The 22,254-nt window shown below is 39.3% G+C and overlaps 1 protein-coding gene across 2 annotated transcripts in view; it reads left to right on the top strand.

Moving 5' to 3' along the window:
• SLC35F1 (solute carrier family 35 member F1) overlaps positions 1 to 22,254 on the top strand; it is a 224,625-nt gene that overhangs the window by 172,739 nt on the left and 29,632 nt on the right. For both annotated transcript variants that reach the window (XM_068184328.1, XM_068184329.1), the window contains exons 3-4: positions 6,512 to 6,639; positions 19,224 to 19,383. In XM_068184328.1, the coding sequence (XP_068040429.1) occupies positions 6,512 to 6,639; positions 19,224 to 19,383 (288 nt within the window). The remainder of the gene's footprint in view (positions 1 to 6,511; positions 6,640 to 19,223; positions 19,384 to 22,254) is intronic.

Raw genomic sequence — 22,254 nt, forward strand, 5'->3', positions numbered from 1 at the left:
ACTCTCAGATTTGAGGGAAGGCTTCAGCTTCTCAGTGTGCTCATGTCCCTTGGCATTACAGAGTGAGACACACTCTGCCATTTAAGGGAAAGTGCATACCTAAGTTTAGGCTAAGAGATAAACCAACTTGAATAAAAAAAAATTTGTATTTGAAATAGCACAGTGGTTTTTATCTTGACACATTAAAAGGCTGGGAGTTTAGCAGTTTGTTTTTTGAAACAGTGTACTTTTCCAAGCTTTCTTCAGGTCTTACATGGTTCTGGACATGGACTGTTCTTTGCAGTAATCTGTGGTAGTGACACCAAGCATTGTGTCTGCCACCAAAGGGAAAACCATGTGTAGTCTAGTTGGTGGGCAGGAGGAGAGAAATTGAGGCATGATCAGCTACTTTATTTGTGTAGCTTAAATTGTAATTTACCCCTTGAAGTGATGACCAGTAATCTCATTAAATAAGACACCTGAAGTTTAGAAGACCTAAAACCAGAGTTTAGGCTGGATCAAAATCAAGGCACCAAAAATTGATCCTTTCATGTTTTATGAAAATGCATGTTCAAATTCCTAGATCTGACTTCAACTATTATGATCTTCATCCACGGTCAAAACAGACTGTTCTGCAAAATCTCTAAAAGGAAATAACAAGTCAAAACACTTCAGATGAGCTCGTAATTTAGTAAAGGGAATGCTGTGTTGTGTCATGTTAATAGGCTAAGCCTGCCCTGTGTCAGAGAAGTAGAAACTTGTCCCTTGCCTGGATCTGCTTACTTGGTGCTCGTTTCCCACAGAGTAATATGAATTTGGTCACAGGCTGCTCAGGACACAGTCTAAAAATTAATCAGAAAATCCCAAATCTTTTATTTTAGGCAGGTCTTTGCCCTGGCTCACTGTGCAGCCCCACAAGCACCAGCTGGTGCGAGGCAAGGAACAGGAACATGTGAGAGCCAGTTGCAGCAGCTCAGGGCTGTTACACCAACGCAGTTTCCCCACTGTGAGAGAGGAAGCAGGAGGGAGCTGTGAATAAGAGCAGGATGGATAAGATCAGATGTTCTGAGGAGGCAAAAGGAAATGATGCCATCTAGTCTCCCAAAGGCTTGCTGAAAACGTGGTACAGGACAAAAGCAGTGCAGCCTGCAAGCAGTCATCTGTGAGGGGAACAGAGTATTTTCAGGTGTTTTGGGAAGCCAGACTAGTGAAGTATTCCTGTAAGAGTGCATTTTCTCTGCTGTGTAGATAATTTAGCAGTGTTGGTGTTTTGTCTTTAGGCCTCAGTATTCCCATAAAGTAGTCATCAGTAATACAAGTGGATATGAGGAAATAAAAAACCTTTTTGGGTCAGAGGATATAAAGTCACACAGAAGAAGAACAGTTCTTTTGAGCTTTTGTACAGAGATGAAAGTCTCCTACAGCAGTCCTTCAGTCTCCTGAACCAGCTACTTGACCAAGCAGAAGACAAGCAAAGTTTTATTGCTAATGCACAGGAGACTTTTGGCTTTGTAAAAAAAATCTGTGTTACCCCTACACAGTGTAACCCCATTTGACTGCCTCCTTCCCCCGGTCATGGGCGGGGCTGGATGTCTACAACGTCTGTAGAGAAACAACATTTCTATGGTGAAGCTCTGTGTCTGCAAGACTGACTATAATGGGCAAAAATTAAAAAGAAACAATTATCCTATAATTTTGATTTGCAGTTGAGATTCTTTTTCAAGCAGCAAGGTAATAAGTAAATCCTGGTATAATCTTCATCCTTTCTAAGACTTTTGCTGCTTTACCATGCAGCACTTGACTCTGGCACTCTTGTGAGAGGCAGGGGAGGACCAGAGTGCCTGGCAGCCCCCCCCCCCCCAGTCTGCCCTGCACTTATTTAGATCTCTCTGCTAAACTCTGTAAGGAAGAAGGAGAGCACAGCTCCTTTGATGATCTTGATCTAAAAAGAAAGTTGTCATCTAAAGTAAAAAAGAGAGACTGCAGTGGATGAGAGAAGCAATATGCTGATTTTCTGGTCTAACAGTGCTGTTATTCTACCTGTATCCCAAGACCATATACAAATAATTGGGAATTTGCTGTCTTAATGGTTGTTGGGTTTTTTTATTGTACCTCTGTGGCTGTGTGGGTGAATGTAAAAAGGGTTTTGTACATGTATATTTGTATATTTGGTAGACACTGCACAGCTAAAGCCTCTTTCAATTTTCTCTCTAATTTATTTTTAATTTTGTAACCCCCCCAGAGGTAAATCCTTATTACAAGATGTAAAACCATCTCTTCTACAAAGGAGCTTATTTGTTGATTTTTAATTCAAGCCAGCAGATGCGAAGCTGTAGCTTTTTTCTAAACACTGAGACCTCCTTTGTATATATAGCTGTCAAGTGTGTCTCACTGCAAAATTAGTTAAAAAATTAAAACTTAAAATATCATTCTAGAAAAAGCAAGAAGAGAAGGTTTTTATTTCTCTGCAATAAGACTATGCTAGACTTCTGAATCTTGAAACATTTTTAACAGGCAACTTACTTTTAAATCTGCATTACATTTGGATTAGACTGAATATGAAGACTTACATTTTCAGAAGCTCAAGTGCTGAAAGAAGTTGGGGGATTGTTTTTTGAAGGAGGACCTCCATCAAAAGAAGGCAGTGTCTGAAGATGGCATTACTGTGTGCACTTACATAAATGCATGTTCACTGGCATCAATATGTGCTTTGTGTCCCAGGAAATGTTGCCCTTAAGCTAACCTGCACACTTTATGGTTTAATATTTGTTTATATGACTGGCTGAAACTCCTAGTCACAGACGTATTGCAGTAATAACAAAAAGACATGATCTGAAATAATGTCTCTTCCTACTGTATCTCATTCTAATCAAATCATGTTAAGAAAAAGCTGAAAAAAATGCTTTAAAATGCTTTACCTGTTGGTTCAGATGTTGGCATCTACATTTGGTCCTTCTGGTCTACTATGCTTACAACTCAAAAGTCATGAATAATTAGTTTGCTTTGAGTTGTCATCAAGGGAAATAAATTTTAAAAAACCTCAGATTGTCTTTTTTTTTGCTTTGTTTTTAATGAAGTGTGATGGTTTTGTTCCCATCATTGTTTTTACTCAAAGGCAATGTTTATTTCTATTCAGGATGTGAATCTTAGAATAAAGCTCTTGTTTGTCTCTGCTTCTCCTTTTAATCTTCACAAGTCAAGGTTTCCCACTTCTGTCTTTAACTCCCCTTTCCATTCTCTTTGTTTTCTGAATTCACTGAGGATGCAATCTGGGGTTGCTATTCAGAGGTCCTGTCCTACTGGCAGCCCCACACCTTCTCGAGGTTATCTTCCACTGTTGCCTTTTATTGGGTATTTTTCGCTAAACTGGGACATTTGAGTATGGTGACTTCATTTCAGCCACCTGTCAAAACCAGGACTCCAGCGCCTCTGCCTAGATTTGTCCATAGTGTTGGACTGACAGTCACTGCAGATGATCATCTTCCTACTGCCCATCTCCTCAGAAGGTCTCCCCCTTTGGAAGTGATTCCTGAGCTTTTTGCTCTGCCCATCATTCACAGCAGAAGCTGCTCTTTTGCAGTTTGGAATATCTCAGAGATCTAAATCAAAAATAAGCTACCATGTATCAAGTATTTTTATTTTCATCAAGAGCAAAGAAAGAATCAAGAAAGCAAAAAGAGAGAACTGTGTGTGCCAGTTTAAATTGTAGAAGATTTAATTCCCGTCACTGGAAACTCTAACTTTGCCCATTAGCCAGAAGTCGTAGGCATACATTTATTTTTAAAGCTAACTTGGTTGGCCACATCTGAGCCATACAGTGATCTGTGGCTGGAAATTGAAGAAAGCACAGGCAAACCAAAGGCACCAAGAGGCCTTAAGTTGTGCCCATAGCCCTGGCTCAGGTAACCTATCACCAGTTCAGTTCTTGAGCCTGCTGCTTCTCTCTCCTTTGGTAGGTACCATCAAGGTCCTATCATAACAAAAAGGGATTCAGGTGGTGTGGTATTCACATGTCCTTTGAATAGAGAGACACTTAACTTTCTCAGGATTTCTCCTGAGAGAAGCTGTGAGAGAAGCAGAAAAAAGAGAATCAAAACAATTCTTATCTCATTTACTCCTCCTGTGTTTGTGCACATGTGGAATGGGTTCTAGAGATTGTTTACCCAAGGTGACTTCTTAATTAAATACCAGTAATAGCATTTTAATTAATTAACCAATTAAATCACAACTATATCAAAACTCTCAACCAAAAAAAATCACAAATTTTCTAATTAATTAATAATAGTTCTTAATAATATAATATATTATAGTTTTAATATAATATAATAATATAATTAATTAACCTTCTAAAATCATAGAGTTCTACACATCATCATTCCCACCGGTCAGACACCACAATTACTATAAGGTGGGATTTCCACTGTTGGAACAGAGACTGCAGTTTGATATCTTCGATTTTTGAGCTTTATCTCTACAATTAAAATGAAAAATCACTCTGCAATGTTAACCACATCTTTCCATTGTTGTTTTCCAGTTGATGCTTTAAAAGCACTGTCTGGGCAGCATAAAAACTCGAGATACAGTTTCAATATCTGTAAAGGATTTATCTGTGTGGTTTACACTGATTTCAGTAGAAATTAGGACACCTAATCTCAAATTCCCTTTTAAAATCAATCCCCAAATAAATTTTTTAAATAATGGAAATAATTCTACATGCTCAAATAATCATAAAAGTACATAGATGTAGTCATAATTATGTCTGAAGGATGGGATTTAGTAAGTGCACCAGGGAAGTGTGGTATGATGAAATGTACTTATTATTCATTGTCTTAAGTATTACTCTATTCACCATCTTGTTTCTCCTATTTTTCTGATGCTTATTGAAAGAAAGGGAAAGAGGAGAAAAGAGGGAGACAAGGAAGGAGGGGAAGGAGGAAGGAAAGGGAAAGAAGATTTTAGGCATTTACAGTTTTGCACTCGATGTCATTATCACTATAACAAATAATTAGGCTGTTGCCTAATAACATTCCACTGAAAGAGGATATGTGTGAGCACCTGTTAATGAACAAACATGAAATTATTCAGATGCTTCATTCAGGTAAATACCCATTCAAGTCACTCATCAGTGCCAAGATTTAACAGCTATGATTTTTGAGTTAACATTTGAAGTAATCATCTGTTTTTCTGTGTTTGAGTCTTATAAGATTGAGATGCCTGTGCTATAGAGAGCCTGCTGTTTCTGCCGTGGTGTAGCAGCCCATATGTCACCAGGTCCATTTGAACCAGAGAGTTCATACTCTTGTACAAATCATACACTTGTGATGAAGGAAAATGATGAAGGAGAATTGGGAAGCCTGAGCAAGTTTTGGTGGCAATGGACAATAATGATCTTTTTCTTCTGTGTTTTCCATTACCCATTTTGATGATCACAGGCACTTGGAAAAGCTACAGCAATATGAAAAAGTCTCAGAATACTGGGGTGTGCTTTGAAAGTTTCAAGACAGTTCAAATACCATTTATAGTTCTTTGGCACTGCTTAGATTCCTTTTTAGGCTACAGATTCTGAAAGTCCTCCAGTTGTACAGTGTTCAGTCACAGTCTGCCCCTTTCACAGTGAAGTCTCATCATGTGTGGAACTTACTGTAATGCAAATAAGTCACAGGTTTGCCCACCCTCATTAATGAGCTGTTTGCTTTTGAATGGAGAACAATAATCCCTAGTCTACCATGAGGAATGCTTTGACCTTTTCAAAGTTGTGGGTTTGATCTACAGACTGTATTGTAGTGTCAGTTTTCAAGTGCTGAAGATTAAATACTGGGTGATTGACAGGGTTCCCATAGAAGGCAGCAAACCTGCCTGCTTTAGAAAAAACATTCTGGGAGCAGAGCAACTGCCACCCAAAATATGTGTCAGTGCAGCCTTTCTCAAAACAAGGCTGATACTTTGAACCTCTAGGATCAAAATAATCATCCTTGGAACAGGATCTGTCATATGCTCCAGTGTGATGCTGTTACTCTCCTGCTCATTATTCTATCATATTCAATATTTCAGCCATATTCCTGCTCAATATTCCAACATATTTAAAAATACTGATAACCTCCCACCCTGGCAGAAACCTGTTGCATCATATATGCAGCATACAACATTTTATCAGTGTGTATGGGAAGTATAAATGTATAAACTGATCTATTCTTTTGCAGTTTATATGTGCACATTTATGTGAATATATAAAACTAAAGGTAAGAACACATACCTGGTTGTGCTCAAGCTGCACTTGTTTTTCTTGCTGGTGTTTACATCTTAAGTGAAGTGTCAGTCTGACCCTCACATATTACTTTGCCAGGCTGGCTCTTTTAATATCTGCTAGACAAATAGGGTGTGTTAGTTTTCACTTCCTTGCAGTGCCTCTGTATATGGTGGCTTTCAACTACTTAGTGTAAATGTGAGGGATCTAGATAATTTTTCTGGACAGGCAGGTATTTGGGGCATGTAAACCTAACTCTGACATAAATGTTCTTGTTTGCTACCACAGGAGAAGAAAACTTGCTGGCAATTTTGAAGAGGAGATGGTGGAAGTACATGATCCTGGGGATAATAGATATAGAAGCCAACTACCTGGTAGTCAAAGCTTATCAATACACAACTCTTACCAGTGTACAGGTAAGGACTCAAAGGATCTCCTCTTTTGAGGCAAGATAATAGGTCCAGTGGGGACAGTGGTGTAGTATCCACTGGCTTTAGTGAACCAATAGCTAATTGCTGCCTCTGACTTCTGTGTACTTTTTAATGCTGACTCGTAAGACACATTTTTTCATATTAGACTATTTTTATTGCTCAATATTTTCCAAACTGTACAAAAACATTCTGACCTTCATTTTATTTCTCTGTGCTAAACCATTCATAACCACATTTTTGTCATTATCTACGTAATTTAGTCCTTTTAGGAAATATTTTCAGATTGGCTGAAATATTTTCTCGCTTTGTGTTGTATTTCAAGAAAAGTCAAGCACTTTTTTTAGGATTTCTTAATTAGATCTGAGTTTCTAAAGTCAAGGATGGGCTGACTCTGTCTGGACACCAGGTGTCCACCAAAGTCACTCTATTATTCTCCTCCACAGCTGGACAAGGGGAGAGGGAATATAAGGGAACTTTTGTCGGTCAAGATAAGGACAGGGACAGATCACTACCAGTCACCATCACAAGCAAAACAGACTCAACTCGGGCAAATTAGTTTAATTTATTGCCAGTCGAATCACTCACATTCTTCCCCACTCCTGTGGGATCCCTCCCACAGGAGACACTTCTCCATCAACTTCTCCACTGTAAGTCCTTTCTACAGACTGTGGTTCTTCACAGACTGCCCCAACACAGGTCCCTTTCCTGGGGTGCAGTCCTTCAGGAATAGGCAGCTTCAGTGTGGGTCCCCTCTGGGGTTACAAGTTGTGCCAGCAAACCTGCTCCAGCATGGGATTCTTTTTCCATGGGTCCACAGGTTCTGCCAGGAGCCTGCTCTAACACAGGGTTTCCATGGGATCACAGCCTCCTTTGGGCAGGGCTCCAGCATGGGGTTCTGCACAGCCTGCAAGTGAATCTCTGCTCCACTGTGAACCTCCATGGGCTGCAGAGGGATATTCTGTCTCATCATGGTGTGCACCATGGGCTGCAAGGGAGTCTCTGCTCTGGCACATGAAGCACCTCCTTCCTTTCCTTCTGCACTGCTCTTCCTGTTCTCACTCCTCTCTCCAGCTGCAGTCTCTTGCACAGGGTTGCTTTTTTTCTCCCTGCTTACCTGTAGCACCTCTGTTATCCCAGAGGTGCTACCACTGTCATTGATGGGCTCAGCCTTGGCTAGCAGCAGGTCCATCTTGGAGACAACTGGCATTGGCTCTGTCAACTTCTAGCTGCTTCTCAGAGAAGCCACCCCTGTAGCCCCCACTGCTGTCACAGCCTTGCCAAGCAAACCAAATAGACGATGTTTAGGATCTCATAATTAGAACAGAGTGCAAAAGTTGTCATTAAGTAAAATGAATGGAGTTTTTATGAAGAAGTCCAACTTCAATGCAAGCTATTAGATGTGTTATATAACAGCTTAGCTGCAGCTATTGAAAAGTATAGTCCCTGCTAAAAAATTATCTGTGCAGTGGACAAAAGCTAGGGTATCGATTTCTTCAAAGATACAATCTGGATATTTTATATATAAAACACAAATATATATAAACACAATCAGGTTCCTTCCAATGTAAGTGGAAAAATGAATAACAGAAACATTTTTAAGTTACTGGAAATTGTCTGTCTTGGGAAATCCTTGAATACTTAATTACTACTTGTTCTAAAACAAGCCGAGGTCCTCTTTACATTATTTTTAAATAACTGAACAATGCTAGGTAGCATTTAATGTATTTTACGCCTTACTTGCCTGAAGTTTGCATTAGAGTTAATAAAAAAAAGGAGCACCAGTTAATGTTTTGCAGAATCAAAGCTAGTTAAGAGTATATTTCTTCCATAGCTGAAAAATAGTATTGGAAAATCCTGAGCTTCTTTAGCTGAATAAGAAGTGAAAATAGAAGAAAATTATGAATTCAAGGAATCTGAATGTGAGTTTTATGCTAAATATTCACAAGTGCCTCTGGCATCAGAATCCGGGTTTGAGGATTCTTTGAATCATGCCCAGACAATGTAATATTGTTTTTAACACTTTTCCAAATCTGATTACTTAGTATAGAATAAAGCTTAAATCCACATAAACCTCATATTCTCTGATTTTACAGCCACTAAAAGCCTCAAAGAGAAAAGCAAACTGAATTGCTTCTTTGGTGTGATTCACTAGCAGCAAGTATAAATAGTGGACTGAGCAGGATGATTCGGATCATTAAATTCCATCTCCCAAAGCCACCAACAAGCACATATTAAAGGTTCTTCTGGCCAGACCTGTGACACCCTCCACTTCCAGAAGACGCAGATCCTCGAGCAAGCAATGCAATGAGCATGGCCTTTAGTGTATTATGTCAAGAGATGAAAAGTTACAGTGTGATAGGGAAGCAGGCAGGAGAGTTCAAGGGCATTGCCTGTGCCTTGACAGGGAATTTGTTAGCTGAAATCATCCATGTTCTCCTTTTAAACTGATGGGGGAGAGAGGGGAGTGGTGGATCAGGAGAGCTGTCAGAGGGCACAGACAATGTCATGTCCATTTTTAGATCTCTTCTACATCAAAATTACAACAGAGCTTAGGTTTCTTTCCCATGTAACTTGAAAGAAGGAACAGGTAGGAACTCAAACGTTGTCAAGATTTTTTTCAAGGCAGGGAGCCACAGGGTCACCTTTTCCCATAGTTGTCCTTGTTTGCTGGGATACATGTGGAGTAACTGGGAATACCTGCTGCATTTTAAATTAATTTCATGCCCTAATATGAATGAGCTTCTGAGAGACAAGCCCAAAGACACGATGAGAATGGGACAAATATGAGGTAATGCATTAAGATGTTGAATCAAATGACACATTTTCTGAAATGTAGCCAAACACCCTATTTCATTTAAAGATGAAACAGAAGCAGCTCAGGGAATTATTCAGCATTGGTCTAAGTGAGTCGTTGTATGAAATGAAGACTGAAAAAGTGGAAAATAGAAGATGAAGAAAACTTTTCCTAGAATCTGATTTTTGAAGGAGGAAACGACTCTCAAGAGAAAGGAACTCTCCTGATCCTGCAGGAGCTCTACCTGTGAGGCCATAAATGCTTGCTGGCACATAGCAAAAAATGTTCAAATCCTTTCAGAACTGAGACCAAGAAGCTATTGTTACATGCCATAAATCAGCATGGCTTTGACTGAAGGCTGTGGGAGCTATGCCTGTGTACACATTGGTCTGAGAATTGAGCCCTTCAAGTCAATTCTGGGGGATTTTATGCTCAGCAGGATGTATATCAAGGCTTTTTTGATAGAGAAAATGTAAGAGTTTTTGAAATTGTCACTTGAGTAAATGAAAAATTTTGCAGTATTTTTATAGTGGTGGTACATGGACCATTTTGGTAGGATGTCAGTGTTACAGCATATCCTTTTTTCCACCTGACATCTCTGCTTCGTCATGCAAAACTAACATGCAAGTGTGCAGTGCTTGTGGTGCTTTTGGACAAAACCTCATTACACTGGTCTCAGCAGAAAGCCAAAGCTTAACAGTAAAAATACACCTTTATTGCAAATTCTTTGATTTCAGCTTCACCAAAAAACTCTTAGCATTCAACAGCTTTGTTAGCCAAGTATCTTTAAACTCTTAGGACTGTCAGAGTTTCTAGTTTTTGATCCATCCTTTTGTTTCTTAATATTCAGTATTATTTCATCATGCTTCCACGAATGGACTGAAAATGGTGCTCTACTTTTGCTCCGAGTTTCACACCCAAATTTTCCTATATTTTAAGACTCTCTTTTTGGCTTTGATCTGGGAAAACAGGATTTTCTCATATACTTCCTACATATCTTTCTCCAAATGCCTTTAGAATCACAGTGAATGAGAACACGTAGGCACAAATCAGAAATGAATGTGGTACCTAACCTTTACATTTGGACATGCTTCTGATTATTTCAAATCCTCATGTACTCTATAATTACTATCAGAGAATGTAGCAGTCAGTTTCATTATAAGATGAAACCAAAGTACTGTGAAGCCCAGAAACACATAATTTTCCTCTTTAAAAAAAACCCAACAAACAACTAAAACACCTCCCTTACAAATTAGGTGACATAAAATTTAGATTGAAAATCAATGCACTATTTATGTTTCAGTCATTTCAGTGTAGGTCATTTGCTAAGGATAAAGTCCAAGTTACCCCTTTTCAGCACCAGCAGTGCAATCCAAAGACAGCTCAGTTCAATGGAACAATGCAAGAAACTCACATCTAACTGTCTACAAATCTAAAATGTCATGGGCATCTATTATCCCTTCCCTTGCTGCTCAGAGCACGATCTTGGGGCATGAAAACATGTTTTAGCCTATCGGGTTGCTTCTTTGCTTCTCCTTTGGTAACTTTAAGCTCTGGTTCTTTGCATGCCCAGAGTGATTCAGTATTGATGCAGATAGATGCCTAAATACCTGCCTCCACTAAAAAACTCAAAAGCTAAGTATTCCTACATCAAAGTACCCCAATGAAATCAATTTGTTAGATATGATCTTAGCAAGCCCCAAGTGCTTGCAGAAAGCCTCCATTGCTTTCCAAATTTTAAGTGTAGAGCCACCTTTTTTCATTAAGTCATAGCTTTTAAAGCAGTGGCCCACAGAAACGGCTTGACTTAGCTCCATCTCAGCTGAAGGCATGGCAACTCAAGCTTTCTATGGCTATGAAAATGCTCAGGCTAGTACACGAAAACTGTTCCCTAGAGGGTACTCTTAAAAAACTGAGTCAAGTAAAAGACACGAGAGTTTATATGTGGATCAATTTGATATTCAAACCCACCTATTTCAAGAAGTACCAGAGATCGGTCACACTTAATGTTATCAGACATACATGTACTGATTCCCAGATGGCCCAAACTTGTGAAATGATCTTTAGTTTCTGTTTGTTGTCTTACTCTGGCTTGCAGTACATTTTGCAGCCTTCTTGCATGACAGCTACACCAGATACAGAACGTAGATTAAGCACTCCCTTATATGCTAGCACCTGGTCCCCTGGACTTGTTTAAAAAGCTATGTACTTAACTTTCAGGATTGTTAATGTGGTAATACATGTCATATGTATCCTAATGGGTTTTAAAACAACCCTGGTGTAGGCCTGTGGAAGGTTTAATAACTATTCAAGAAGGATGTTTTAAATACTGTTAGAGACAGTTTTACACAGCAGATAAAATTGTGTTGCCCAGAGGGAATTAAAAGATTTTGAAGTTATTGCAGTTACTTAGATCTAGATATTAAATTTCCTTGAAACTATGTTTTAACTTCAACTTGCCTGTACTGCATTCACAGTGTACCACACACACACATCCTCCCAAGTCCACAATGTCTTCCACTAAGTCTGTTATGTATTAACAATTGTAACCTTTTCTGACAGTACTTGCTTTCTCATCATATCAAGCTGTCTTATGAGGCAGATTGCCCTCATGTTTCTCCAAAAATTAATTAGCTCTCCTTACTCCAATACATTGTTCTATCCATCTCCATATTACACTCATGTTGCACTTTCTAGAGGTTATCCTTTTTCATATTATGACATCACACAGAAATCTGGATTATTTCTGCAACACCTTGCATAATGTTACTGCAGAGTATACACGCGATGTCACAAGAAGAGAGGCAGTGTCAAGGAGAGAGAGATGTTTCCAAATAGCAATTTATCTGGTAATTTATTCCTTGGGCAATCAAGCCTTTGATTGGCATGATGAAAACAAAGGTAGTAAAAGCTGGGATTTATAGACACCGGGAGACAGGCTATAAAGCTATGATGCTGATGTTCTCAACTACTCTTAGATCACTGTGAGGCTCAGCAGTACATCACGCTTCCAATTACCTCTGGCAGTTTTCATATCTCAACAACAGCCACCAGAAAAGGAAAGGAGTCAGCAGTAAGTGCTTATTATAGGAGAGCTGGATGGTAATAGTCTTTACTTTGTTCTTGGTCCCTGTGGACTCAAAGTACATTGAGGCAAAAAGTTTGAGATGGTTTTGAAGCAAATCCGGGAGGCAGGGAGCAGGGGATGTGTAATGTTGAAGTTGTTGATCTACTTTTTCTGGTGGCTGCTAATGTGAATTATCCCAAAAGCAGAGATAAATTCCACTCCTTCCCTTCCTCCTCCCATCCTATGAATGTAAGATTGACCATACTTTCTTGTTCTGCTTCAGGGCAGTGAGGAAATAGTGCAACGTTAATAAAGTTTGCAGATCAGCATTTTGCAGAAGTGTTGCATACTGTACATTTATACTGTGACAGGCTATCTTGTATTTGATTTATTATCAGACTTTGAGTTACTGTTCTGTCTTTTAACTTATGACATATCTGTGGTGTGCAAACCAGGTCCTATAGTATCCACAGTCTCTGTGTGTGGGTTTGAAATCAACAGAGCTCTCAGTATCCAGATCTCCTGCCTCTACTGGCAAAATTCACCCAGAGCCAAAATTTTTACTAACATAAATATGCAAAATCTCATTAAATTCAGTGGAGCTGTGCCCATTTTGCATATTCTGGCAGGTGCCATGCAAAAGCAGAGGTTTTCCTGTAGGAGAGATCCATGAATTTTCTTAGACCAGGATCTCATCCCCCGCATACATAAAGCAGGTGGTGACATAAGTTTCTAATGAGTAACCTTGAGAAAATTATCTGCCAAGCTCTTATCCAGTCAGCTTACTTTGAGAGAAACTAAGCAGAAAATTGGGGTGGGGGGTGATTCTTCAGAAACACATGCCTGCTGGCAGAGCTGTCTTACAATGATCTTTTTCTGACAATGGTATGTGGAATCAGAGGAAGAAGTCAATTGAAGGAAAGACCATTTCCATGGTCAATTTGTTGGTAAGTTTTCCTGGTATCTGTGCAGATTTGTATAAGCACAGCTCGAGTTCAGGCATGGAATCGTGAAGAGGTATTTTTTTAAAGGAGTCAAGATTTGATTATTCATGTTGGTAGTAAAGCATGTCCTTGTGTAGAGAGTTTAGAGCAGAGGAACTGTGGGTTGGATGTGATCACCACCTTTCATTTAACATAACTTCAAGAAGCCACTAAACTCCTTTGTGCACTGAAAGCTGAAGCTGTGAGATTCTTCATCTCAGGTTTTGATACATACAAGTCAAATAGAGGTGAAGGTTCTTTCATTAGTCAAAGTTTTAAGTGAGTTTCTGTGTCCACGGAAAAAGAAAACACTGAGAACAGATTAAAGAATTTAAGATTAAAGAAACTGATATGAACAGTTCTAGAAGCATTGAGAAAAGAGTTGGAGATCTTGTGGGCAAAGTGGAGAAGACTGAGAGAAGCCTTCTGTTTTTTTGTTTTTTCCACATCATGGAAATACACGTTTTTACATTTTTTGAAAACAAATTACATCACTGGTTCTTTCACCAATCTCCATACCTGAAGTACTGTACATTTTGAGTGAATAAAAAGTTAATGGTTTCACATTAATTCTGTGATTAAATAAAAACCATGCAAGAAAGTGGTAAAGTTGTGATGAGGTTGCAAATAGAATTATGAAAGATAAAAATGGTCCTCCTTTTTTATTTGAATTGTTTGAAATAACCTCCAGCATCCACACCTTTCCTGCAGAAGATTTTGGTTGCAGGGCAGCATAATTACAATGCAGTTCCCCGGCAGCTGGCATCCAGCTCTGTGAGGGTTCACATCTCATCTGCTTCTGTTGAACCAAGTGTGAAGGTGGTCTGAAAACTGGAGAAGAAAAAGCCCTTGAACGTGCAGCAAACCCTTTTTTCCTTTGAAAAAAACCAAAATAAATAACAGAAGCTGTGTCTCTCACTGGCTATAGCACTTGCTGTTGTATTAAAATTTCCAGGTCACATGCTGAAATTTTGTGGCCATCATGTGTGCTTGACCATACAATGTTTGACGGATGTGACACTGGTTTTACTGATCCCCCTGCTCTGGAGAGCAGGGGAAGTGGAGACTGCAGCTGATTCTCCGCATGATTTGCTGGAGGGCAGCGCTAATGAGAAACCCCTAATGTGGAAAAAAAAAAGGGCTTTTAAATGGGGGAAAAAAAATCCAGTGAATGTTTAAAAAGGAAGATTCAGCTCAGTTGTTCCCATAGGGAGTTTGCTGACCAGCTTTTTTCTTTTTGATATCACTGCAGATCAGCAGTTCACACTCTGTATTACAGATCTTTCTTCTAAAGCTTGCCAGCTCTCCCTTCCAATGATTTAACAGAACATTCTTACTGTAGATATGCAGAGACATGCTGAATTCATGAGAACAGAGACTGGATTTTTACTGTTAGCAAGAGAGTATTTGTCTTTGATTCACAAGCATAATAATTTAACAAACAAGTAATCACAGGAAATATATTTCAACAGTATATTTCATCAACAGACAGATGCAGTGTGTGGTATCTTTTAGAGTCAAATAATAATCTCCAATTTCTACAACAACATAACATTCTTATAGTAAAAAGAAGTTTCTGTAGGACAGTATATCAATAGGTTGATTACATATTTTTGTATCCTGCCTTCTAAAGCAGCCCCATTCAGAGCTGTGACTGAAGAAAACCACAGACAAACACAGCAATGTCAAAGAACATGGTCTGCACCACCCCATGGCAACATAGGAAATATGTTTTCTTTTAGGTTAGTGAGATATAATAACTTCTGTGATTAACAGGAATGCTGATTAAAATCAGACCACTCATTAATTTGCCTTAATGACAGGGTATAGGTAATATCCTTTAAATAAACAACTAAAAGGAAGGAAAATATTGGAGATAATTATTTGAGAAATATTAATAAACAACTGACCTTTATGTACTATAAATGAAATTCAGCTAATCATAATCTGTCTTTGTTACTGTAACAGACAGAAAAATTACAATTTGGTATCATATTTTTTCTTAATAGCTGTAATAATTAATAACAAACAAAGAAAGAAAAAAGGCGAAAAACCCCCATCAATAAAAAAGCCCTGTTGCAGATGAGGTAATTCTCAATCTCACATCTTTTGTCTGTGGAATACATGGGCATTTTTTCTTCTACTAGACAGATTTGTCTGAGGAAAAAAAGAAAGGCAGGGTGAATTTAGTCCTGGAGAAGTGAAATTCAAAGCAATCGCTGGAAAAGAGTTAATAAGTTAGGTTATCTTATTGCTTACATTGTAGTAACCTAATTTATTTCTGTCTACCTGATTCTTTAATTAAAGGTATAAACTAAGCACAATTTAAGAACTACATAATGTCAGTGAACATTACCTACATTTCATGTTTGTATCTATTGATACTGCAGCATTCCAAATAACAATTTGTGAATTAGACTTTGGACTGCCAGCCCAAGGAGGTGTTTTTTAGCTCTTATCAGCATTGTTTATTTGTGAAAGGTTCTGTTCACACATCCTTTCGTGTTACTGCTTAAAAGACACTCATTCACATACTTGAAAGCATAGGTATGTTTAAATATTTATGGAATGAGAGGAATTTTTTAAATCTTCCTCTAGAAGACTGTTAAGTGGGAATTTGCCTGTTGAAGTACACATGCAGCAGGTATAAGCAATTTTGAAATTCATAGAACAATTTGGACTCATAGAACAGCCCTGCTTAGGAGAGCCCTCCATACTGGTCCAGCATTTTGCAGGAAAGGGAGCCTAGATGAGATTATTTAGCACCCAGACACACCCTGAAAATCTCTGGTGACCCTACCATGTCCCTATGGAGTTTGTTCCCACTGTAAAAAAATTCTTTCTTTATTGAGATGAAACCTTTCCCAGTGTAACTTGTGTTCCTTGCCCCTTGTCTTCCCTCTACTCCCCTCTGATGAGACACCACCTGGAATACTGAATCCAGCTCTGAGGCCCCCATCACAGGAAGTCCATAGAATTGTTGAAGCAAGTTCAGAGGAGGCCACAAAGATGATTAGAGGGATGAAACACCTCTCCTCTGAAGAAAGGCTGATAAAATTGGGATTGCTCAGAATGGAGAAGAGAAAGCTCTGGGTTGACCTTGTAGCAGCATTTCAGTGCCTAAAGAGGTCTACAGGAGAGCTGGAGAGGAACTTTTCATAGGGGCATGTAGTGACAGGACAAGGGGTAAGGGTTTTAAACTGGAGGAGTGCAGGATTAGATCAGACAGCAGGGAGAAATTCTTCCCTGTGAGAGTGGCAAGGCAGGTTGCTCAGAGAAGCTACGGATGCTCCATCCCTGGAAGTGTTCCATGCTAGGTTGGATGGAACTTTGAACAACCTGATCTAGTGGAAGCTGTTTCTGCCCATGGCAGGGGACTTGGAACCAGGTCATCTTCAAGGTCCCTTCTAATCCAAATCCTTCTATAATTTTATGATTCTGTGTTTCTCCATGTGATTTCTGTTAAAGAAAGAGCTTCCGTCTTCTTTGTAGCCACACATTAAGTGATGGAAAACTGTGGTGAGGTCATAAAATGGTACGTTAAATTCACCTGTCCAATGCTGCACTGGGACGGAATGTGGCAGAGGCCTTCAAACCTTCAGGGATAGCTGTGAGCAGGGTGAGAAGTGCCTGCCTCCTTGCTGTTTGGTACCACCTTTGGCAGAGGAGATGGGTGTAGTGTGCAGTGCCAGTGCAGCTGCAGAAGGACAGGCACAATGAATGAGTGTGGAGTGAGACAGGAGCTGTTGAGCTGTGCCCACACCCCATAGGTTACACCGAAGGGTGCCCTTCCCTCAGATGTTCAGGATTTAATGTGTGTGCTCGGTACTCCTGCCAGCAGCCCTCTCTGCCCCAGGAGATGGCTGCTCCCAGCAGCACGGCTTCTGGAGCTGTTCCTGTGGATGTGGAGTGTTGCACGTGCGTGTCTCTGCCTAGCCCAGCTGCTGAGTGTGAGCTGGGTACGTGCTGGGTGTGCTATGGGGGCAGAGCAGAGGCTCCATGCAGGCAAAGAAGCCTGTTCCAGTTCTTTCAGACTTTGTCCCTTTTTTTGTTCTATCAGTGAAGGATGGTGTTTTGAGGACTGTTGCAGAAAGTTTTCACTGTAAAGAGGCCTGACCATGACTTTTAGATTATTAGCTCTCACTTTAAATGCAGAACCTGCTTTTAACATCAACTGTTCCCATTTGTAATTTCCCTCATCTGTTCTGCAGCTCTGTTTAAGCCTGCCAAGAGCAGCATGGTCCCACTGATACACTGGTTTTCCTCTGAAGCTTTTTGCCTCTCACTGTCTGGGAAATTTTTGAAATGGATGGGTTTTCACTCCTGTTTTTCAAAGGAAGCTTCAGGGAAATTATTCTCAGTCCAAAAATTGGTTTTTATATTTTTGCTGATCCCACAAATACAATGTTACATATGTATCCCACATGCAAAAAATAGTTTTCTAAGCAGTTTTCTAAGCAATTCTTGGAATTATCCAAAAATCTTTCTTTCTTCAAATAACACATGGAAGGACAAAGATGTTAAAACTTTAACTTTAGTTAAAAGGTGTTTGATCTTTATTTGATAAGTGTCCTTAGTGCTAAATCACACTGAGAAAGCAGATAACATGTGATGGGTTCAAAGGGAGGAAAAATGAAACAACATAAATACAGGTAACAATATCTGGAGTAGTTTTTCCAGAACTATGGACACAGTTCACGGTTCTCCTTCTTTGGTTGTCCCAGACATTTTCGTTAGGAAGAAGATGCATGTCATATAGCTTTGGTTCATGCTATATCAATAGGTATTGAACAGTAGTGTATCCTGCACAATTTGTTAAATCCCATCATTAGTCCACAGAATTCATTACCTGTATCCTTTTAGGAAGTGGGATTAAAATCAAGTCTCTTTGGGTGTTTCTTACACAGGATTTTTGTTTCCTAGTGACATGCAGTTTAGTTTCTAAAATATATTTTAATTTGAAAATCTGAAGATCGTCTCACAAACATTTGGTGCATTTCTTTTTTAATCACATCTTCTCTGGGTCTGTTGCTTGATGTCTCTGAAAAAAACCAAACAATTAAAAATTGTGCTTCATAGCATTTATTTGAGAAAGTTCTTTCCAAGGGTGTATTGGAAAAAGTCTGAGTTTCTTGCACTGCACGCATGATGGGGTTTTGGGATTTTTTTCCCCTTCAAAGGCATATGGGACTCTATTTTCACAGAGAGAACAGTGGCCACAGGGGCCAGATTTTTCGCAAGCATTCTGCATGCATAAAACCTCTGATTTATATAGAGAGGTTTCATAAATATGGTCAACTTGTGTGTTATGAACGTTCCTAATATCTCAACCAGAAATTACTGAATTAAAGCGTATGTCTAGACTGCAGGAAAACTACTTTCAGTTCTTGTCTATTAATTGCTGGGGGTGAGGACCAGATGGAGTGGTGTGACTCTCTTTTGGCACAGGTTTTGTTTCCATGACTCTGAAATATGCGTCTGAATCCAAGAGCAGTGTGTTTGAGTGTTACCATAGAGCAACAGCTCTCCTGAATTCTGGAATTGTCATGGAAGTCTTACCCTGTGTCTGATGTATGAAGAGCCACTTGAATACACTTTCTCTTGGTAGAAAGTGCTATCACAAACTAAATAACCCTGCTTCCCTCAGCTGGCATCTGTCCTAGTACTTCAGGGCAAAGTACTTGCAGGTTGATATGTTCTTGTTTTTTCTTCTCTTTTTTGACAGCTCCTAGACTGTTTTGTCATCCCAGTGGTGATACTCCTCTCCTGGTTCTTCTTACTGGTACGATACAAGGCAGTTCATTTCATTGGGATTGTGGTCTGCATTCTGGGCATGGGCTGCATGGCAGGAGCAGATGTCCTTGTTGGGAGACAGCAAGGAGCAGGTAAGTAAGAATGAATGGGTTGTGTGGCCAAGCTCTGTTCAGAGAAGCCATTGACTAGTGTTTGTCAGACTGGGGCCAAAAAAAGGGGGAAATTTGGCAAGAAACTCTGTACCTTCGTGGATCCAAAGCGCTGCACTATTCAGAGTTGTCTCTTTGTGAGGAGGGCAAAAAGGGGTCACCACTTACAAGTTAGCAGTGCTGCAAACAGATTTCTTGGGCCCTATGTCTTACAACCCTCTGCAAACTAGGGGGAGAAGCTAAATATTTGTAGTTTTGTTCTCTTTTGGCTTACCTGTTGGACTGAAAACCTCAATAGCTTCCTTTCCAAATTGGATACATTTATAAGTTGTAAGCACCTCTCATACCCACTCTGTGCTCTTACTTCTCCTCAGCTTTTCTTGTTTTTCTACAGAGGTAGGGTCACTTGGTAGGTGCTAAAAGACATCAAATCTGTATACTACTGGTTGGGTTTTGCACCCTGTCTCGTCCTAAAGCTTTGAGACTTGACTGTAACATTTTTGAAAAGAGCCTGCTTGTGTGTAAAATGTTCTTTTTTTATGTGTGGCATCCTATGAATAATGTGTATCTATTAATGCAGACTAGACAGAGTTAGATTTCATCGATCAACTTCCCCTGTCACATTGATTTCTCTAGTGCCAAGCCAAATGATGTGGGAAGGCTGGAAATTCTTTTCAAAGATTGTCAATTAGGCACAGTTTTCATTCTTAATTAAAAGCACTGAATTGTGAGCAGAGCATAATGCACTGGGATTTAAAATTCTTGACTCAGCTTTCTGAATACAAATGCAAGTGCTGTAAAAACTGCATTTTCCAGAACGCTGCTAAATAAGCCAATGGAGTTTATGACAGCACTCACCATATCTCCCTGCCCCCTTTTATCTCTGTCCTAAACCCTGAAAGGAGTCTTCTAGTTACCGGCCTCCTCCAGAAGTAGCCTTGGCCCAGCTAAAAATTAAATAATATACTCTGTACTATGTAACCAGCCAGCCAAGGCTGTGTTGGGAATGGCTGATTTCAGAGGGATTGAGATTCCAAACTAGGGTTCCAGAAGAAACATCCTCTGTCCCAGCAGTCTAGAGAGTAACATGCTTGAGCAGGTGAGCTGTGGATCAGCAGGAGCATGTGGGGCAGTGGAAGCAGACAAGGAACAGATTGAAGAGCACTGACACTTTGCAGTAATTAGATGTTATTTGCCATGTTCATTATTGAAGCATGGGTATAGCTGTTAAGTAAATTTGTCCAGAAAAATCTGTTAACATGCATTATTGCCTTTTCATTTGGACCTACACATGAAAAACTGTGTCCGTGCTTATTGCTATGCAGAGAGACTGCAGCTTTTTAACTTTTTTAGTGGCATAATGATGTTATTAATGATGCTGTCTTTAACAGCATAAAATAGATCATCTAGTTTAATTTCTTTGCGGGCTAAAACTACACATTAGAATGTACAAATAAAAATAATTAATGGCAGGAAGAAAAGAATAAAATTATTGAAACTCTTCACTAAGAGGTTGTACACCATTTATAGGATGTTTCCTAGGACTGAACAAACTAAAATAAGGAAGACACCAAAAGCAATAATGCTTCATTAGTCCTCAGTAAATGTGTCTGTTTAACTTATATTTTAGGGGACAAGAACTGTTGATACCTGTGTGCCCCTGTTGATCACACTGCTTACTGTATTAGAAGAGCCATAAGGCTCTGCTAGATACCCACAGCATAAGACAATTTAACCTGCCAATTCTTACAGTAAGTGAACATGAATTTAAAATGTATCACTGAGAGATTAATAGGTATTTTCCAAACTGTCTGCAGGAATTAGGTATAATGTGCACACATGCTTTCAGTTTTCAATTGTATCCTCACTGATGTTTTGCACATTACTCAATGGGAAAAAAAATTACTATTAAGTATTTAGAGCTCTATCATGTTACATGCCATGTATACCTGAAAATAGCATTATTCTGAACTAACACCCATGAGTTACTTTCATACTTCTGCTCCTGCCATACACAGAGGTCTATGACACACAGGTCTAGGTGTTTCAACCAGGTTTTTCAAAGCACTTCATTGCTTTAACTTACAACAGTCTCTGAAAACCAGTCACATCACTCCTGCTAATACATATATCAGTGTTCAATTTAAAATACAACACATGGAGAGTGATTTTTAGGTCTCATGTTCATCAGTAACTACAACCAAAAGCAAAGAGAAACACCTCTTAATGGCAGGAGCTAGGGCAAAAATGTGACAAAGAGGCCTATTGGGAGTGTGAAAAGAAACTGTGTCAGAACACAATTCACATTTAAAAGATTTGTGTTACACTATAATGCTATAACTAGTTCCAAAACACTAACTCCGCTCTGGACTGTATGACTTCTCCACAGAATATTAAATGTGGTAACAATCATTAATGTAAAGCTTGTTCTGCCAGGCTATGCCTTGTGTGCCTTCTGAAGAATGACCTACACTATTACACTGGTGAAATACAACTTTGTTATCCTAAAAGTCTTTAGAATGCCTCTAGTTAGTTGACACATGTTCCTTAGCAGCGAAACCAGTAGATGCATGTGGATATAACATCCATGGAAAGAAGTCTATAAGGATATGTCAGTCTTTGGGGAAAGTTACAAAGTCTTAACCTCTCGAGAAAGCAAAGATACGGCATTTGACAACCAGAAAAGTAATTTCTAAGAAACAAAGCAAAAACATATTTCACAACATTTTTACATCAGTATGTAAAGTTTTGGTGCACTAACTCCTTGGGTACCATGTATTACTCTAGTCACTGCATCTCAAAAAGAAGTCACCAGAAAATAAGCCTGTATAAGCTATGGAGAAATGTGAGAAA

The sequence above is a fragment of the Anomalospiza imberbis genome, chromosome 3 (genome assembly GCF_031753505.1).
Source record: "Anomalospiza imberbis isolate Cuckoo-Finch-1a 21T00152 chromosome 3, ASM3175350v1, whole genome shotgun sequence".
NCBI classification, from domain to species: Eukaryota; Metazoa; Chordata; class Aves; order Passeriformes; family Viduidae; genus Anomalospiza; species Anomalospiza imberbis.